Source organism: Sminthopsis crassicaudata, chromosome 3, assembly GCF_048593235.1.
Source record: "Sminthopsis crassicaudata isolate SCR6 chromosome 3, ASM4859323v1, whole genome shotgun sequence".
Taxonomy (NCBI): Eukaryota; Metazoa; Chordata; class Mammalia; order Dasyuromorphia; family Dasyuridae; genus Sminthopsis; species Sminthopsis crassicaudata.
The window spans coordinates 509,520,978-509,539,739 of NC_133619.1; the positions used below are offsets into that span (position 1 = coordinate 509,520,978).

General features: G+C 42.6%; 1 protein-coding gene across 2 annotated transcripts in view; it reads right to left on the reverse strand.

Moving 5' to 3' along the window:
* Positions 1-18,762, reverse strand: part of PDE2A (phosphodiesterase 2A) — a 172,644-nt gene that overhangs the window by 67,147 nt on the left and 86,735 nt on the right. For both annotated transcript variants that reach the window (XM_074303997.1, XM_074303996.1), the window contains exon 3: positions 4,739-4,828. In XM_074303997.1, coding sequence (XP_074160098.1) covers positions 4,739-4,828 — 90 coding nt within the window. The remainder of the gene's footprint in view (positions 1-4,738; positions 4,829-18,762) is intronic.

Consider the following 18,762-nt stretch of genomic DNA (forward strand, 5'->3'; position numbering starts at 1 on the left):
AAGTCTGTGATCTTATGTCCAAGACAAATTATGGCACCCCAGGAAGCCTTCTCTCTCATCCTCCCTTAGCTTAGCCTAATATGTCTCTCTGTGTCTCTGTCTGTTTCTCTCCCTCTTCTTCTTTCTCCCCCTCTCTGTTTCTCTTTCTCTCTGAGTGTCTCTCTCATCCTGTCTCTTTGCCTGTAGGTCTCTCTCATCCTGTTTGTCTTCATCTCTCTCCCCCTCTGCTTCTCTCTCTTCTCCTCTGCTTCTTCTCTCTGTCTCCCTTCCTCCTTTCTCTTCCCAGAGTTTCCTCCATTCTTAAGCTGCTTCTTAATTTCCCTGACTTCCTTCAAGCCTCAGCCCACATCTTCTACAAAAAGCCTTTCCTAACCCTGCCGCCTCCAGCAGCTAGTCATCTCTCTGCTATTCTAGCCCCTTTACACTCCTGTATGCACAATAGTATTTCCATATTGCCTGCCCCATTAGAATGTACATTCCTTGAAGGTAGGCATTTTTGGATACCTGTCTTTGTTATCTTCAGCACTGAGGTGCCTGACACATAGTAATTTTTCCCTCAAAGATTGACTGACTGGTTGGATAACTGAAAGAGCTCTTGTTCGGGGAATTAAGAGACCTGGCTTTGTTCTCAGCTCCGCCACTAGCTAGCTGTGTCACTCTGGGTACTTTCCTGCTTTGGGCCATACGAAATAATAAAATATAAAATGGGAATAACATATTTGTTCTCCCTAGAGGGTCATTATGATAAAAATGCCTCGCCAGCCTCCAAAAGCTACTGAAATGCCAGCGCCGATCGCCTGCTTCAGGACATTTCTCCGACTTTCTGCCTGTTTTCCTCCTTCCCTCCAATCCTTCCTTCCTCCCTCCTTCAGATTCTGCTCCCCCTTCCCCCCCACCCAACGCCCCCCGCTGGGTTAAAATTAGCCACATTTAGAGGAAGCTGTTTCATATGCATCAGCGAAGTCTGCATTCACAGGGAGGTTTGGGGACAATGCTTACTGATGAGGGCAGGTGCCAGGCTCCCAGCTCTTCTCTCCTCCCATCTATACCAAAAGGGTCAGTTCTCCCTCCCCTCCCTTCTCCCTTATTGTCCTTCCTTTGGGAGCCTCATAATTCAGGCCATGGCAATGGGGCTACAGTGTGGCTCAGGGATAGAGGGAGGTAGCCTACCCTGAGCTCCCAAACCCAGTAAGTCTGGAACTCTTCATACTCCCCCTAAACTTGCCTTTCTCCCTGTTTCCTGATTTCTGACACTGCCATCCTCCAGGCAACCCGAGACTAGGATTCGAGACCTTAAAAATCATCCTGAAATGCCTATGGCACAGGTGACGTGGCCTTAGGCAAGTCACTTAATTCCTCACCTGTACAATGAAGGGATGGGACTTAATGGGCTTTCAGCTCTGTGATTTCTGATCTAATCCATTTTACAGGTGAGGAAAGTAAAAGATTTGCTCTAAGTTATAAGGATACCAAGTATTAAAATCAAGCCATCTCTCCTTCATAGCTCAGGACCAGTCACTTGTCAGATCCTATTGATTCTCCTTCTATACCTTCAAATCCACCCGTGACAAAGAGAAGAAAGCACCAGATTAAAAGTCATAGGGCAGTGACACAGGCCCTCATTAATTCTTCCCTGGACTACTATAATAACCCAACCAGTTCCCCTGCTTCCAGTCCTCTCTAACCCTGCCGCCTCCAATAGCTAGTCATCCCTCTGCTATTATGGCCCCTTTACACTCCTGTATGTACAATAGTATTTCCATATTGCCCGCACACAGGTTAATCAAGCGAGCTTCCTAATTCACCGCTCTGACTTTGTCACTTCCCTGCTCAAAAACCTTTAATGGCTCACACTGACCACCAAAACCCCCTACAAATTACTTTTTAAGACCTCCCATGGTCTAGCCTGAGGAGAACCTTCTAATTTTATATGATGCTATTTACCTTCATGTACTTCTAATTCAGCCAAATTGGACACTTTGTTGCTCCCCATTCTCATTCTATGTCTTTGATACAATTTCTGTGCCTGGATCGGATCTCCAGTCTCCTTCCTGATCCTGCCTCCATTCTCTTCTGCTATAGTCTTTATCTTCTGAGCTCTGTGGGGGCAGGGGACATGTCTTTGTATTCCCAGAACTGAATTCTCCACTCTTGTGCTTAGTGTATAGAAGATACTTATAAAATGCTTACTGATTATCCAAGGCCCAGATCAGGTGCCACCTCCTCCCTGAAGCCTTCCTTGATGAGCTCTCCCTTCTCTAAACATCTCGTGTGTACCTTCTGCCTTTCCCTTCCTTGCCTTTCTCTCATGCTTCCTTGTAATATAACTATTTGTGTACACAGTCTCAGTACCTCAGCCCCATTATGTTGCAAGTTCCTTGAGAACTTGCCCCAGGTGGTATGTATCCGAACTTATTTCCAGGACCAGACAGAGAGAAGGTGTTTAATAAATGATTGCTGAATGAATGTATTGGTGAATCGCAATGAATTGAAAAAATGAATGAAGTGAATTGCTGAATGGAGCAAGCAAATGAATGAGCTCAGGCTGCAAATTGTCACACACATAGACAATTACACACACACACACTTTCTGTGGTCAGTCCTCTCTGAAGACCCTCCCTCTCTCTGGACTCAGTTTCCCATTCTGGTAACTACAAATAATCTTGCATAAATGAAACTGGCACAAGGACTTCTCAGGTACTTAGCAGAAGAAATTCTTCTTCCTATGTGTTACACCAGATGGCCTGTGAGATCCCTCCCAATTCTGATGCTGATTCCATAATACTTACATTGTTCCAGCCCTGGGGTATTGTGGGGGAAAGTGCTTTGTAAGCCTTGTGTCAGTCTCATGGTGGGTCCTGTTGCTAAAATTATTACATACTATGCCCTTCTAGTCTCTCACCATTTTTCGCATGTGGAAACTGAGACCCAGACAAGAGAAGGGTCTTCACCAGAGTCACACAGAAAATCAATGGCAAGCCTGAGGCTAGAAGCCAGGGCTCCCAGCCAGGACTCCTTCTTCCTGCTTCCCTCCTTCTCCGAGCCCCTCCAGATGTGTCACCACCACCAGCCAGATGTCGTCTGATTCCTTTCCTTTCCAGGACTGGTTTATTTTGGGTGTCGATGAGCCACCTCTTTCTTACTAATTTCATGCTCTACAGTATGGGCTCTCGTTAACCCTATCGGGATGGGCTGCAAACATTTCTGAGTCCTTGGGAGGGAGGGAGCCTCCAGCCTCTTATGGAAGGTCTTGAAGCATAGATCACTAGTCCAGACAAAGATCACTTGTCCAGGTACTGGATGACTTTTGAATTCTGAGATTCTGGTATTCCGTGAGTTTGGGAAAGGGGAGAATTGAGAATAGGGAGAATTTCAGGTCCTTCTCTGGGCTTCATCTCTGAGGCCCTATGTGCCCTAGGGGCCCCCAATCTGTCTCTCCATCACACAGAGACAGGGGTCTTCACCATTCAGACTTTTTTGGCATTTACCATTTATTCTGGAATATAAAAACCCTTTTCTCCCATTCCTTGAACACACCCACAGACTGTGTGGCATTTACCATTTATTCTGGAACATAAAATCCATTTTCTCCCATTTCTCCAACACACACACACACACACACACACACACACACACACACACACACACATACACCTGTCTAAAAATTAGTTGGAGGATAGACTCAGAAACATAGAGTCATAAAATACTCAGAGGACCCTTAAAACAAGAAACAGGATGTCCTTAGATACAGAACAGAATGTTAGTCCTAAGAAAAGCTGGCTCTTACACTGAGTTCAACCTCTTTATTTAACTGGAAAACTGAGACCCGAAGAGGGAAAGGAACATGACTAAGGAAAAGTGGCAAATAATTGCCCTCTATCTCAGGGTATGTGAGAGTGCCAGGAGGAATTTGGAGAGGTCAGGTTTTATGGAAAGTGCTGAGCTGGTGGGTGTCAGGAGATCCGGGTTTTAGTGGCAGTTATGCCAGTGACTTGTTATGTGACGTTGGGGCAGTCCCTTCCCCTCCCCAGGCATCACATTCCAGTACTGTAAAATGAGAGGGGCTTAATGGGCTATAGAGGACGTTGGCTCTGACAGCTTGTTTTTGTTCCCAGGACCCTTCTAATGCTGACATCCTATGAGGTCTGCTCCAGCTCTGCCATCTATTTTCTGGGTGTTTTAGGGATCTTTTTGGCTTCACATTTTTAAATGTTATGAATGAAGGGAAAGGGGAGAAAGTTGGGTAAAAGGGAACAAAGACAGAACTGACAGAAATACCAAGGAAATGAGGTAGCAGGGTGGAGAATGGGGAAAGAATAAACTTGGCCTCCAGCAAACCCTCAAACAACGAGGGAGGGGGGGATGACTTGTTTTTGCATCCCTGCTGCTTCGGGACAGAACTGTACCAAATTGGAACCTGCTTTGGGGTTACTCTTAGAAGGCCCCATCCTTTTCTCTCCCTTCTTTCCATCCCTCATAGCCCAGTTCAAGGCCCCCACCTTAATCTCTCCCTTCTGGGAGATCTCAAAGCTCCCTCTTAAATCAGATTAGGTCTTTTTCCCTCTTTTCCTACCTGTATTTCCCCAACAGAACCAGGTGCTCTGTCAGGTCAGACCAAGTCATGGATTAACTCCCTAGTATTTCCATCCTTCCTCTGGCTTCAGTGACCAGCAGAATCAATGCCCTCTTTGCAGAGGACAAGAAAGTTGTGCAAGGATGGGGAACAGGGGACACCTACCACTTTGGGAAGCACAGCAGAAATGGCTTCTTTGATGACATCGTGAAGACTGGAGACATCAATGACAGAGCCCAAACTCAGCAGGGCTTCCTAGAAGAGAAGAGAGGGCAAGAGATATCACTGTAAGGACAGGGCTATAAGCAGAGAACTAAGGAACCTTTAAATCCAGAAACCAGCTCTGGCACCCTGGGAAGTCTTTCTGTCTGGTTCCCACCACTTCCTCCCTCCAGAACAAAACAAGATCTCCTTTCTATAGATTCTCCAATAGCAGCTCATCTAGTCTTTGCAGACTTCCAGGACTGTGATCGTTCCACTGAGGGAACAGCTTTCATATTAGCATTGAGCTGAAATCTGGCTCCTTGGGACTTTTGATGCTTTTAGCATATTCTCGGGTCAAGAAGATCAAGGTTAATAATCTCTCATGTATTTGCATGAAGAATCATTTCCCCCTTCCCTGCAAATCTTCTAAAATCAGGCTAAAGCTCTCCCATCCCTTTAACTATATGGCAGAGTTTTCAGGTAACCTTCCTCCTCTGGACATGGTCCAGCTTGTCAGTGCCTTTTCTACCCAACGGGGTCTGATGAGCACAGAGTATCCCCGGACTTCCCTCATTCTGCAACCTATGTCTCTTTTAATGTAGCTAAAAGTTGAACTTGATTTTTTTTGACCACCAAGTCAGGCTGATGACTGAAATTGAGCTTGTGATCAAGCAAGTACAGAAAGGGCTTTTCCCATAAGAAGTGCAGCAAATAATCCATGTTTCCTCACCATCACAAAATAATTGATGATTAATAAATTCTTCATTCAGAATTGCATATGTTTAACCTATATTGGATTGTTTGCTGTCTAAGGGAGAAGGGATGGGAATAAGGGAATGAGAAAATTTTGGAACACAAGGTTTTTCAAGGGTGAAAGTTGAAAATTATCTTTGCATGTATTTTGAAAATAAAAGGGTATTGTTAAAATAAATAAATAAATTCTTCATTCATTCATGGTCAACCCTCATATGTTGTCCTGGATAATCCCAAAGAACATTAATTTTTAAAAAATATACTTAGCCCCCTCCCTCCTGCTCCCTCCAAAAAAAAGTTTGGCTTTGGCAGAAAGTAGAGTATTTTTTCCTCTGATTGGTTTTCTTCTTTGGTTCTGAGTCCCCAACAAACCTAGGGTTCACCCCATTCCAGGTGTGTTTAGCGCCAAAGGGAAGGTAACATTGATCATATTTATGTGTGCCTCAGTGTGTTTACAATAACAGAGAGGGGGAATAAGCATTACATGGCTCTTATTTTGTTCTAAATGTTTTACAAATATTTTTCCTTGGACCCTCACAATAACCCTGTGAGGTAGAAGTGGGGACACTGAAGCAAAGATCAGGTGACTTAATCAAAGTCACACAGCTAATGAGAATCTGAGATCACATTTGAACTGTGATCTTCCTTGCTCCAAGCCCAGAGTTCTATCCTCCTTTCCCTCCTAGGTGTTATGTATATGTGGGTTTGTCTAGGAGTGTGGTCCAGGTCACCAAGGTTCCAATTCCAACATACTTTATTCTCTACTCCAGTCTCCTATCAAGATGGCTCAGGGTGGGTGTCTCAGGAATTTTAATTAAGTCTCACATAATAAAGTTTAGAGAACCATTTTCTATGACAAGAAAGTGTTCTTTCATCCTTGTATCTAATACTCATTCCCTGGTAGGTGATCTCTAAATATCACTACCTTTTTTTCATCAATGAATAAACCACTGGAAATCAACTCTTGGGGAAAAGGGAACATGGAAGATGTGGTAACAGGGAGGAGAAATCAGGGCTGGATCGGCTCCTAAGATAAGGTAAGTATAAAGATCATTTGATAGAAATATGTATGTTTAACCTAGAGAAATCTCAAGGGAGACATGATAGCTATTTTCAAGTACTTCAAAGGCTATCAAGTGAAAGATAGATTAGTCTTGTTGTGTTCGGGGCCCCAGAGGGCAGAACCAGGGCTGTAGGGGAGAATCTGCAAAGAGGCAAATTAGACAGTAAGAGGAAAAACAATGAGATGTATCCCAAAGGGAGGCAGGCTGCCTCCAGACTTGGCAGAGATTCATGGGGGTTTTCATGCAAAGGCTGACCATTTGGATGGGGTGAAGTGGGGTTTGGGCTAGATGATCGATGAGGTCCTTTACAACCTTGAAATTCTGTGACTCTGTGATGGCAAAAGGAAGAGGGTATTACAGAATCATAGAATTTCAGAACAGAAAAGGACTTCAAAGGCACCTAGAAACCATTAAATGACCAACACATCATCCAGCCTCTACCTGAATACTACATGACAGGAATCTCATTACTTCACAAAATAACTCATTCCGTTTTTAAATAATTCTAACCACTATATTTTTAAAAAATCAAATTAAAATAAGCTTCTCTGTTATTACCTCCCCTATCCACCTACCTCCATTGTGCCTTTGGAGACAAACTAATTCAATCTAATGAGACCTCAAGGGCTACAGGTCTGAGCCCAAGAAGCCAAGCTGGCATGGGACCAGGAAAATCCAAGGGGCTAGAGAATCTTAAATTAGGGCTCTTGGAAATTTATAAAGGAATGAAAATTCTGGGTCTAAAGAAGATGTAGTGAGTGAAAAGTGACAACAATAAATTGTTGTCAAAATAAATTTATATCAATATGCCATTTTTAGTGTCCAGAAGAAGGTGTCTAGGTTGGTCAAAGAGTATGTCCCAGACTTATAAAAGGCATTGCTAGTTGAGCCTAGAACCTTTCCTAGAAGAATGGAGGAAGAGAGTTTCTTCTCTCACCTTTTCTCTTGAGAAAAGGTCAATATAAAGACTTCTAATATCTAACTGGGGCAGGAGACAATCAGAGTCAAGTGACTAGTCCAGGGTCATACAGCCAGTAAGTATATAAGGCTGTATTTGAATTCAGTTCTCTTGACTCCAAGGCTGGTGCTCTATCCACTGCACCACCTAGCTGTGCTCAAATGTGCTTTAAATACAAAAAAATTTACAAGCAGATATTAAAATTTTATTTTGAAGTAAAAATGTTTATACTGCCATCTCTAATATATTCAAATACATTGTCAATTTATGCAGCTTGGAACTTCAAGGTATTCTTAATAAAGGACCTTCAGGAATGATTAAAATATATAATAATAAAGTATGTAATCCTTATAGAACAAATTATAAAAGAAAGAAATTCTCCAGGTACAGTTTGGTCCCAGAGATCTTTCCATAGCTAAGAAGGAGACTGGATTTGAATTCAGGTCTTCCAAACACAGGCCCAGTACTCTGTCCACTGCATCATCTAGCTACCTCTACAATAATAATATAATTAATATGATATCATAATACAACATATTAATAATATAATATAATAATATAGTAACACTAGGGAAGGAAAAGAATTATAATCTAAATTTTTACTCTTCCAAAATTATATAAGCAGGGACTGTTTAGTATGGAGAAAATCAAATTTGGGGTTACTGGGGAGAAGATGGAGAGAGCCATGAGAGCTGCCTTCAAACATTTAGAAGGATTAGATCTTTTCTGCTTGGCTCCAAAGAACAGAATTAGAAACAATGGGTGGAAATTATAGGGAGGCAGATTTCAATATAAGAAAAAGCTTCCTAAAGAAGAACTCTCTCACAATGGAGATAGATAGATAGATAGATTATAAAGAGACAGACAGATGACAAATAGATAACATAGAGATGATAAAATAAAAATAGGTAGATACATAGACAAGCAGATATAAGGACAGACAGATGAACAGATAGACATAGATATGAGATACACACACAGACACAAAGAGAGAGAGACAGAGGGAGAGAGAGGGAAAAAGAGAGAGGGAGAGAGGGAGAAAGAGAGGGGGAGAGAGAGAAGGAGAGGGAGAAAGAGAGAGAGAGAGAGAGGGAGAGAGAGGGAGAAAGAGAGGGGGGAGAGAGAGAAGGAGAGGGAGAAAGAGAGAGAGAGAGAGAGAGGGCGGGGGAGAGAGAGAGAGAGATACAGAGAGAGAGACAGAGACAGAGAGAGAGAGAGATACAGAGAGAGACAGAGACAGAGAGAGAGACAGAGAGAGAAAGGGAGGGAGAGAGAAAGAGAGAGAGAGAGAGAGAGAGAGAGAGAGAGAGAGAGAGAGAGAGAGAGAGAGAGAGAGAGAGAGAGAGAGAGGACAGGAAGAGGGAAAGAGACAGGGAGAGGGAGAGGGAAGGAGAGAGAACACATTTATTAAATGTTTACTATGTGGTACTAGGAACTGTGTTAGATCCTGGGGATACAAATACAAAAAAGGTAGACTGCACCCTGTTCTCAACGAGCATTACATTTGAATGTGAAAAAAACAACACATAGAAAGATGCTGAAACACTAGGGGAAGGACAGGTTATCCATGCAGGGTCATGGTGAGAAGAATGTGGCAAGTACCCTGGAGACCTCAGCCCTAGTAATACAAGGCTAAAAGTTAACTTTCCAGCCCAGAGGAGCCTAGAGGAGGGGGAAGTCCAATTTTCCAACAGAGAAGACCTAGTCAGAGAGTAGGGCAGGTCCCTCCTTGCTGGAAGTGTCCAGGAAGAAACTGGTTGACCATTTATCACCATAACAAGTAACATAATATAAAGGGGGTTTTTATACTGGGAGGGTAGTGGGACTATATGACTTCCCAGATCCGAGATTCGTGGGTTCTCTGTATGCCCACTGGATTGTCAGAAAGCCCAGGACTGAGAATAAAAACAAGGATTCAAGGTTCCCAGAATGTCAGATGTGACAGAGGTGTGGGGGAGGAGGATGGGGAATATTTGAATGATGGAGAGAAGAAAAAGAGAGAGTTGACAGGGGAAGGAAAAACACAAAAAATCTAGCCTTAGGGCTAAGGCTTTGAAGAACCATCTGCTCCCAGATCCTTTTTCAAAATTGTTTCTAGCTTCCCTGAACCTCAATTTCCTATCTATAAAAATGAAAAGGCTATACTAGATGTTCTCTAAGGCTCCATGGCATTCTATGTTCTTTGTTTTAATGACCCTTCCACTAATAACATTCCGAGTTAATTTAAATAAGACTCCTTACAGATCTCTCTTTCCTAAGGCTCTTCCAGCTCTCACATTCTGCATTCCCAGATCCATTTTTAAATGTCATAAATCTGAGGATCTTTACCTACAGCCCTTTCTTGGCTTCCACAGGAGTTTAAGCTTCACCAATGAGCTAAATTGTTGCGATGGCCTCCTGGTCTCCAGACTTGTTTTTTTTTACTCTTCATCTGATTTACAAGTGATTTTCCTAATAGCACAAGCCTTTTCATTTGAGCTCCCCTATTAATTGCTTTTTGAGTTCCAAATTCGATCTTTTCCTTCCCCTATTTCCCCTCCAGCCCCTTCCTGAAAACCTATTTTTCTTACTTGGCTTCCATTCCCTCTCTTCTCCTGGAACCTTTAACTTCCTCCATGTTGTTGCCCAGTTAATTTTTTTTTAGTAAGATCTAACTTTTCCTGACCCCATTTGGGGTTTTCTTGGCAAAGAAAACAAGTTTCACTGCTTGTCTAGAGCCCTGGATTTGGAGGCAGAGGTCCTGAATTCAAATCCTAACTTTGCTATTTTTCATTATGTGACAAGTCCTCTGGCCATCAGTTTCCTCATCTGAAAACTGAGGAGATTGGATTAAGTGACCTCTAATCTCCCTTTTAGCTCTAAACCTATGATGCTATGATGATGCTATTATAATCAAGGTCTTTCACAGCCTAAGTCCATATTGTCTTCCCTGCATATCTTCTATATTCCAGACGTTCTCTTATACTGTATTGACATCCCTCACATGTGTTATTTCCTCAGGGGGATCCAGGGTACCGATTCTGGAGTCAAAAGGGACTGAACATGCAAACCTACAATTGTTCTTTAAATGGCAAGTGACTCTGTTTCCTAAGCTGTAATATTAAAAGTTTTAGAGATGGTCATTGGGGTCTCCTCCAATTCTAATACGATTTGATTTTCTCCATCTACTTAACTGCTTGTCTTCTTTCAAAGTTCAACTCAGACCAGAACTGTCTGATGCTCCTATAAATGATAGAAGTGATTAGATATGAAAACATCAACTTCTATAATTTTTAAGAGCCCCCAATTATTTTTAAAAAGAAGGACAGAATGCTGGAAGAGTAAGCTTGTGCTGACTATAATGATTACAAAATAAGGGAAAGATATTTTATAACATTTAAATAAAACATTAATTGCTCCGGTGTTAATTAGTAACTTCTGTACTGTTATTTACAATAGTACTTCATTGCATTATATTGCTCAGGATGTAATTCCAACTTGTAAAGTAAATTAAGATATCTATTGTAAAATACATCATATAAAATCATTCTTGGAACACGTAGGAAGAAAAAAAAAACCAAAGCTCGCTTTAGGTGCTACTAGATCCAAGAAGTCTTCTCTGAACCCTTCCAGCTTCCTTTGTTCTTCCATTTCTTTTGCATTTTTGCCTGTATTTTTCCTTTGCCCCTAAAACACTCTATCATACTTATTCATATCTATAGTGAAAAGGAAAGAAAAGGGGACAGGGGAATCAGGAAAAACTTGGGTTTAAATCCCAAGAATGACTCTACTTTTGTGACTAAGAGCAAATTAGATTCCTCATCTATAAAATGGAGCAAATACTTGTAGAAAGGCAGAGTGAACACTAGAGTTGACATCAGGAGAGATTGAAGTTTGAATCCCACCTCAATTGTGTGTTCTTGGGCAAATCACTTGCTCTCTCCTCATCTGTAAATGGGAATAATAATATGCACCTCAAAAGATGATTGTAGGGAAACAAAATTATTATTATCAAAATTTTCAAAATTTTTATTTCTTGTCACAGAATATCAGAGTCAAAAGGTTCCTAAAGACCATTTGGTCCAACCCACTCATTCTGCAATAAGGAAACTGAGTCCAGATAGGGGAAGGGGCATACCCAAGGTTACACAAGAAAACAAGTAGGGGAGGCAAAATTTGAACTCATACCTTCTGATATCAACTCCATCCCTCCTTCTGCTTCATCACCCTGCTACCCATTGTCCTCCATACTGTCCTTGGAGCAAACAGAGAATTCCTTGGCAAGGTGACAGCTCTTCAAACATTTCAAGATAGTTATCATGTATTCCTTCTGCTCACCAAGCCAGACATCCTCAGTTCTTCCAACCAATTTTCACAGGGTATATGTGAAATTAGGGGCATCCAGGTGGCACAGTGGATAGAGGGCGCAGCCTGGCATCAGAAAGATTCGACTTTCTGAGTTCAAACCCAGCCTCAGATACTCACTAGCTATGTGATCCTAAGTAATTTAACCCTGTTTCTCTCTCAATTTCCTCATCTGTAAAATGAGCTGAAAAAGGAAAGAGCAAACCATTCCATATCTTTGTCAAGAAAACCCCAAATGGGAAAAGTTAGACATGACAAAAAAAAGACTGAGCCACAACAACATGGATGAAGTTAAAGGTTATAAGAGAAGAGAGGGTATGGAAACCAAATAAGAAAAATAGGTTTTCAAGAAAGGGCTGGAGGGGAATAGGGAAAGGGAAAAATAGAATTTAGAATGCAATTTTTTAAAAAAAGTCAAATGCTAAAAGTTGTTTTTACATGTAATTAGAGGGAAATAAAATATTACTTAAAAAAGAAGGCACTGGGAGTTCAATATAGAGAAAGGACAAGGTGGAGGAGGGGGCCCTAGAGTCTCATTCAGACTCATTCAGGTATGGTTTCGGGGGTTCACAGTTGTAATAAAAAGATGGTTGGATTTAGACTGACCTGGGCTTTAGTTAATATCAGTCAGTCAATAAGCATTTATGAAGCACCTACTACATGCTGAGCACTGTATTAGGCCCTGGAGATATAAAAAAGACAAAAAGCTCACAGTCTGATAGGAAAGACAACACGTAAACAATTATTTATAAAAAACCCATCTTGTCCATCTGTGTGAGAAAAAAGGGATAGGAATGGGGGAGGGGAAACTCAGTTGGGTTAGAGGATCACATACCTGGACCAGATTTTTTACAAAGAGAGCAATGGGCTGGGAGCTGTAACTTTAGGATGGAATGGTGTTGGGTTGGATGGGGCTGGTTTGGCCCCAAGCAAGGAGGAGAGAGACTTGATTTCCTCCCACCCTAAAATGAGGAAATCAGTTTCGGATCTGCTTCTCTCTTGTCCTACATTGCCTTTCATTCCTGGCCCCAGTTGCCTCTTCTACCCAGAGTTTCACCTGGGCACCTCTAGCTAGCCAAGGTATTGGGGGTGTCATTTCCATGGATCTCAGCCTCCTCAAGACAAGTATTCCAACAAACAGCAATGCGTCTAAAAACAGGAGTTTGTTCTTAGGCAGACAGCACAGCTCTGGGCCACAGAGATAGGGCAAGGTGGCCTGAAACCATCTGCCTTGTGTTCAAATGATCTCTGCATTTCTTTCCCCCAGGAGACAGAGCAGTCTGCAAGGGCAGGGCTAGGTCTTCAGTATGTTTAAACTCGTTAATATCTAAATTTTGCCACCCCCCCCCAGGGCTGAGACCAGTGTTTTCCACCTAACCAGTGCCTAGTAATAGATATCAGGTGTTCTGAATGAGAGACAAAGCATGGCAGAGTGGTTGAGACCGAAGTCTGAGAGGAAGGACACCCAAGTTGAAACCTAAAAAGACTCTGCTACTGACTCACTGCATCATTTGGGGCCGATCCTTTTCTCCCTTCTGGGTCTTGGTTTTCTAATTAGAAAAACTGGGGACGTGGAAGGGAATAACCATTTAGAGCCTACTATGCACCAGGTACTCTGCTAAGCAGAGCTGAATGATTTCTAAAGTTGATTTCAGATCTAGTACCCTAGAAAAGTGAAAAACACACAGAATACTGAACATGGAGGCAGGAGGATTTGAATTCAAATGACATTTTGATTTAGGCTGGTGAGAGATTAAAGAGAGAGGGAAGAAGATCAGGCTGGGAGTCTGGAGGTCTGAATTCTAGACATCAACTCAATGTGTGATCTTGGATCGGTTCCTTTATCTCTCTGTGGCTCAAACAAACTCTTCCTTGTATTACTCACAGGCCTGATATGTGGGTCAATTGACAAGAAAAAAAGAGAAACATATAAAGCCAAATTTGGTCCGTGAGAGATTCTCAGCAGAGCTTCTGAGGATTTTCGACTCTTTCCTACGGCTTGTGGGAAACCACAACAAATTCCTCAGCAGGCAAGAGATGGGTTCGAAGATGGCCTATAGGAAGGTGACTCTGGCCCATGTCCAGAATGGAGAAAGGGAGAGAGTAGAGGCAGGTAGAAAGAATGTTGAGCTTGGAATCAGGAGACTGTTCTTTAAATCTCACCAGTACTATCTGCCAGCTGTGTGACCCGGGCAAATCGCTTAGCCACTCAGAACCTCAGTTTCTTCATCTAGAAAATGAGTATAATAATGTTGTGTGAGCCCCAAATAAGATGAGAGATAAAAAGTATTTCGAGGCAGGGAAGGAGGGTGCATTTATATAGTATCTACTAGGTGGTAGGCCTTGTAGAATTTTAGGTCATAGATCCTTCTTCTGAACATTTGAACTGTTTCTTTCAGATCTGTGACGCATGTCAAACAGTTCCCAACTTTCCTCTCTTGTCACAAACATTTAAGACAGAGCAGCAATTTCCCCTCAAGGTTCCCAGAAACCCTGAAGGTTTTCCTCTCCCAGGTTTATTTATTTATTTGTTTACTTGGTTAGTTAGTTATTCATCCATCCATCTATCCATCCATTTATTTATTTATTTGGACTAGGTGAAAAAGGCCATTCTTTGCATCAATCGCTTTCTAGCCTTAATCACTGAATGGGTTTAGCCTCCTTAAAAGACCACCTTAGGTTAAAAAGGCAAGGTCTCCCATTGCATACAGTCATCCTGCTCTGTCCTGCCACTGGAGGGGAAAGTGAGGCAGGTGACCTTGCACAGCTTCCCTCCCTTAAATCCAATTCACCTGCATGTTATGGCATCCCCTCCCTGATGGTCCTCTTCTAGAATGAAGAACAAAAAACCCCCCAACTATGTATCAGGCACTGTGCTAAGCACTTTAATAAATATTAGCTCATTTCACTGGCAAAGTTTTAAATCTTAAGGTTCTATATATGTCAGTTATTATGAATGTCTGTGAACTTTGAATAAAAGAAAATGTGACTGTAAAATGTATGGGATTACCTGCCATCGGGGGGAGGGAGTGGAGGGAGGGAGGGGATAATTTGGAAAAATGAATAAAAAAAAATGTGACATTCCGATGACCATCATCAACTCCCACTCCCTGCTTGAGTTTCACACTGGGTCTTTCTATCCACATATAAACTTCACCCTAAACTGGGCTCATTATCTCCCTTAAAACTTGCCTTCTTGCTGATGCCTCTGGCTTTTTTTTTTTTTTACTAGTCTTCTCACTCCCAGATTTGAACATTGAGGATCTTCTGATTCCTTAAAATTCCCTCATGCCAAAAGCCCAACAAGTCCTGTCCTTTTTTTCCTCCCCTGATATTTCTGCATCCACCTCCTCTCCAGCCCTATGGCCCAAATCCAGGCCCCATGTCTTCCTACCAGAACTGCAGTCTTCTAAATGACCTACCTGCCTTCACTCTCTCTTTCTTCATTCTGGACATGGGCCAGAGTCACCTTCCTACAGGCCAGCTTTGACCCCATATCTTGTCTGCTCTGGAATTTGTTGTGGCTTCCCACAATCCATAGGAAAGAGTCCAAAATCCTCAGACTAGCACTCAAGGCTCTCCACTGTCAGGTTTGTCCAGCCTCACCTCCCCCTGCTCTTCTGTGTGCTGTCTCAGATTCAGCTGGGCTAGCCTCTTCATTCTCCCACACATCCAGTCAAGCTTTCACTTGCATTTATTCTCACTTATTAGAAAGTCCTCCCTCTCCTTTTCTTTAAACTTCCCCCAGCTTTTAAGGTCCAGCATGAATCTCACTTCCTCCATCATCCTTGCCTACCAATCTCCTCTCCTCCCCTGAGTTCTCACCTTGTCACTATCCAGACAACCTGAATTCTCACCTTGTCACTGTCCAGACAACCTGAGTTCTGATGTTAGGATTACAAGGTGAGAACTCACTCCCCCTTATCCTTGTCTGTATCCCTCAATAGACCTCCCCTTCCTCTAAGTGTTTGTTGCCCAGTTGTCCTGTCTCATGCCTGTGAATCTTTAATTCCAAGGGTTGGCACTGATAGGCACATCAGCACCATGGAGAGTGTCAGACCCACCCTAGCCTGGCTTGACTAAAAATTATGAGTTCTCTCTTTGTGTCTTTGTGTATCTGGGGTCAAGTGCTTGAGGCTCAGTATAGTCTTCAAAGTTCAGTTTGGAGTTAGGGATGGGGCTCAGTCTAGGGCCAGGGTCAGGGATCATTCTGAAGTCAGGTTCAGGGGCTCAATTAAGGGTTAGAGCTAAAATTCAATCTAAGGCCATAGCTTGTCTAACTGGGGAATCATAGTTCAGCCTGGAGTCAGGTGACAATCCACAGCCAAAGTTAAGGGAAAAAAGACTCAATCTATTGTCAAGACTCAATCTACCAGGTCCAGGGCTCAGCCTGGGTGGAAAGAGAGAGCTCAGTCACCTTGGGATCCATCAAGCTCTTTCCTGACTTCTGCCTCTTCCATTATTCTCCTGTGTAGTCCTAAGCAGCTGTCTAGTGTCCAGCACTAGCACTTTCCTGGCTTAAAAGCTACTGACTGAATTCTTATTCAGAGCTGCAAGAAGTTTATTAAATCAAATTCAGCAGCTTATAACTGATGAAAATGGTGCTGGCATGTCTTTCATGTAAAGTTATTAAACACTCAATCTATGATAAATGCCTTCTTTTCTCATTGTACACCGGACTGCCTTAGAGCAGGTCTGCTTCTTTCTTTCCTTAGTCCACAGCATATTGAACATAATAAGTATGTATGGATAAGCAATATATTGCATGGTTATCTTTTGCCTTTCTTTATATCCCCAGAGCTTCGCAGAGTATCTGACATATAACAGTCAACTTATAAATGTTTATTGCCTGCCTGAGTGACTTTGGGAAGGTCCTTATCATTCCTCTACATCACAGTTTCTTTATTTTAAAATGAAGGGGTGGGACTCATTGGCTTCTCAGGTCCCTTTCAGGCCTTATAGAGTCCTGGATTTGGAGTCAGGAAGGCCCAGGGTTAAATCCTACCTCAGATACTAACTGTATGACCATAGGCAAACCAGGAAACTCTCTAAAACTTAGTCTTATCATCTGTAAAACTGTGATAATAATCAGTACCTACATCATAGGGCTACTGTGAAGTTCGAATGAGCAATGTACTTCGTGAAGCACTTGGAAAACTCTAAATGAATGTCTATGATGATCTGTTATAATGATATTCTCTGAACCCTTCTAGGTCTAGCAGCCTGCATTTGGAAGCTCTTTCTAATTATGACATTTTGCTTTATGCTTAAGGGTCTAAGGTCTCTTCCCAATCTAATGTTCTATGATTTTAATAATTCTCCTTGCCCTCTCCCTCAACCAGGTTCCATGAAGACATGGGCTTCGGTTGTTATTCCAACAGGGCTGTATCTCCAGTCCCTTAGTCACACTGGAGACACATGCACTGTAGAATACACCCGGGCCACCTATGGATTCATCACCAACAGATGCCTTTCCCTCCTTTTCGCCCTCAGTGCCTCTCCCCAAACTCTGCTCCTCTTTGCTCCCCAAACCACTATCACCTCCCTTTGGGAATCTTCAGCAGCCCTAGCTTTACTCCCCAGTCTCTTGACTGATGTCGCTTGTAAATCCTTGACTGTCAGCCATGATAAATATGCATCTCATATGCTCCAGCCCTTCAAAGACTAGGGACCTGAGGACAGAGTTGTGTCTCCTCTTCATTTCAAGAACTCCCTGAGAACAGAAGCCAGGTCTTTCAGCTTATGTTGGAGTCTTCCTGATGAAAAAAAAAAGTCATACCTCTCCTTAAGGTTGGGGGCTCTTTGGTGGCAGGACCATGTCTCCTCAGATCAGGGGTTTCCTATGGGTGGGACAATATTCTCACTCAGACTAGGGACTCTCTTAGGGAAAGATTCACTCTCCCCTTCACATCAGGGGCTTCCCTTTCTTACACAGTCTTCCTAAGAAGTGAAGAGGAAAGAGAGGAGAAGGAAAGAGGAGACAAAGACAAAGAAAGGAGAGGAAAGGAAGGAGAGGCAGGAGACAAAGGCAGAAACCAAGGAGAAGCAAGGAGAAAAGGAGGGAGAGGAGGAAAAGAGAGAGGTGCCTGGCAGGCAAGAGTAAAAGGGAAGGTGACCTCATTAAGCAGAAAGGAGGCAAAAAATCTTTATAAAAATACATTGTTGTGGGATTCTGGGGAGAGTTCCACCTGAGGGGACAAGGTAGGTAGTCTCTCACCCCTAGATGCTCATTTGAACCACTTCACTGAGAATCAAATCATGGAATCATAGGGTATCGGGCTGAAAGGTGTTTCAAAGACCAACTATTCCGCCACCATCCTTTTATAGATATGGAAACAGAACTCCAGGGATAGAAGAGACTTACCTACTAAAATCCAGGAGTAGAGCCTAGATTGGATCCTGGAGTCCTTTCCAAAATATTCTGAATTTTTGACCAACATACTACCTCTCTTCAGTAGTTTCAGAAGATAGAATTAGAACCAAAGGAGGGAAGTCAGTCATAGGAAAACATTTAGACCAAACATAAGGAAGGACTTGCTTATAAGGAGAGCTTGACCACAGTGGAACAAACTGCCTTGGGAAGAAGTGAGATTCCTGTCATTGGAGGTGATACACACAGGCTAGAAGGCCAATCCAGGCCTTTATATGAATATATGAATAGGTGAGGGAGGATGGTGGGTCTATGCCACCCTAAGAGTCTACAGTTCTGTGACTGGATGGGACTTTACAGGTCAAATAGCACAATCCTCTCTTTTACAGATGGCCATTAGAAGTGATTGACCAAAGTCTTATGGATCAGTGGCAACCTGGATTTGAAACCCAAGTCTTTTTATCTCAAACAGCATTCTCCTTCCCAATTGCCTTGT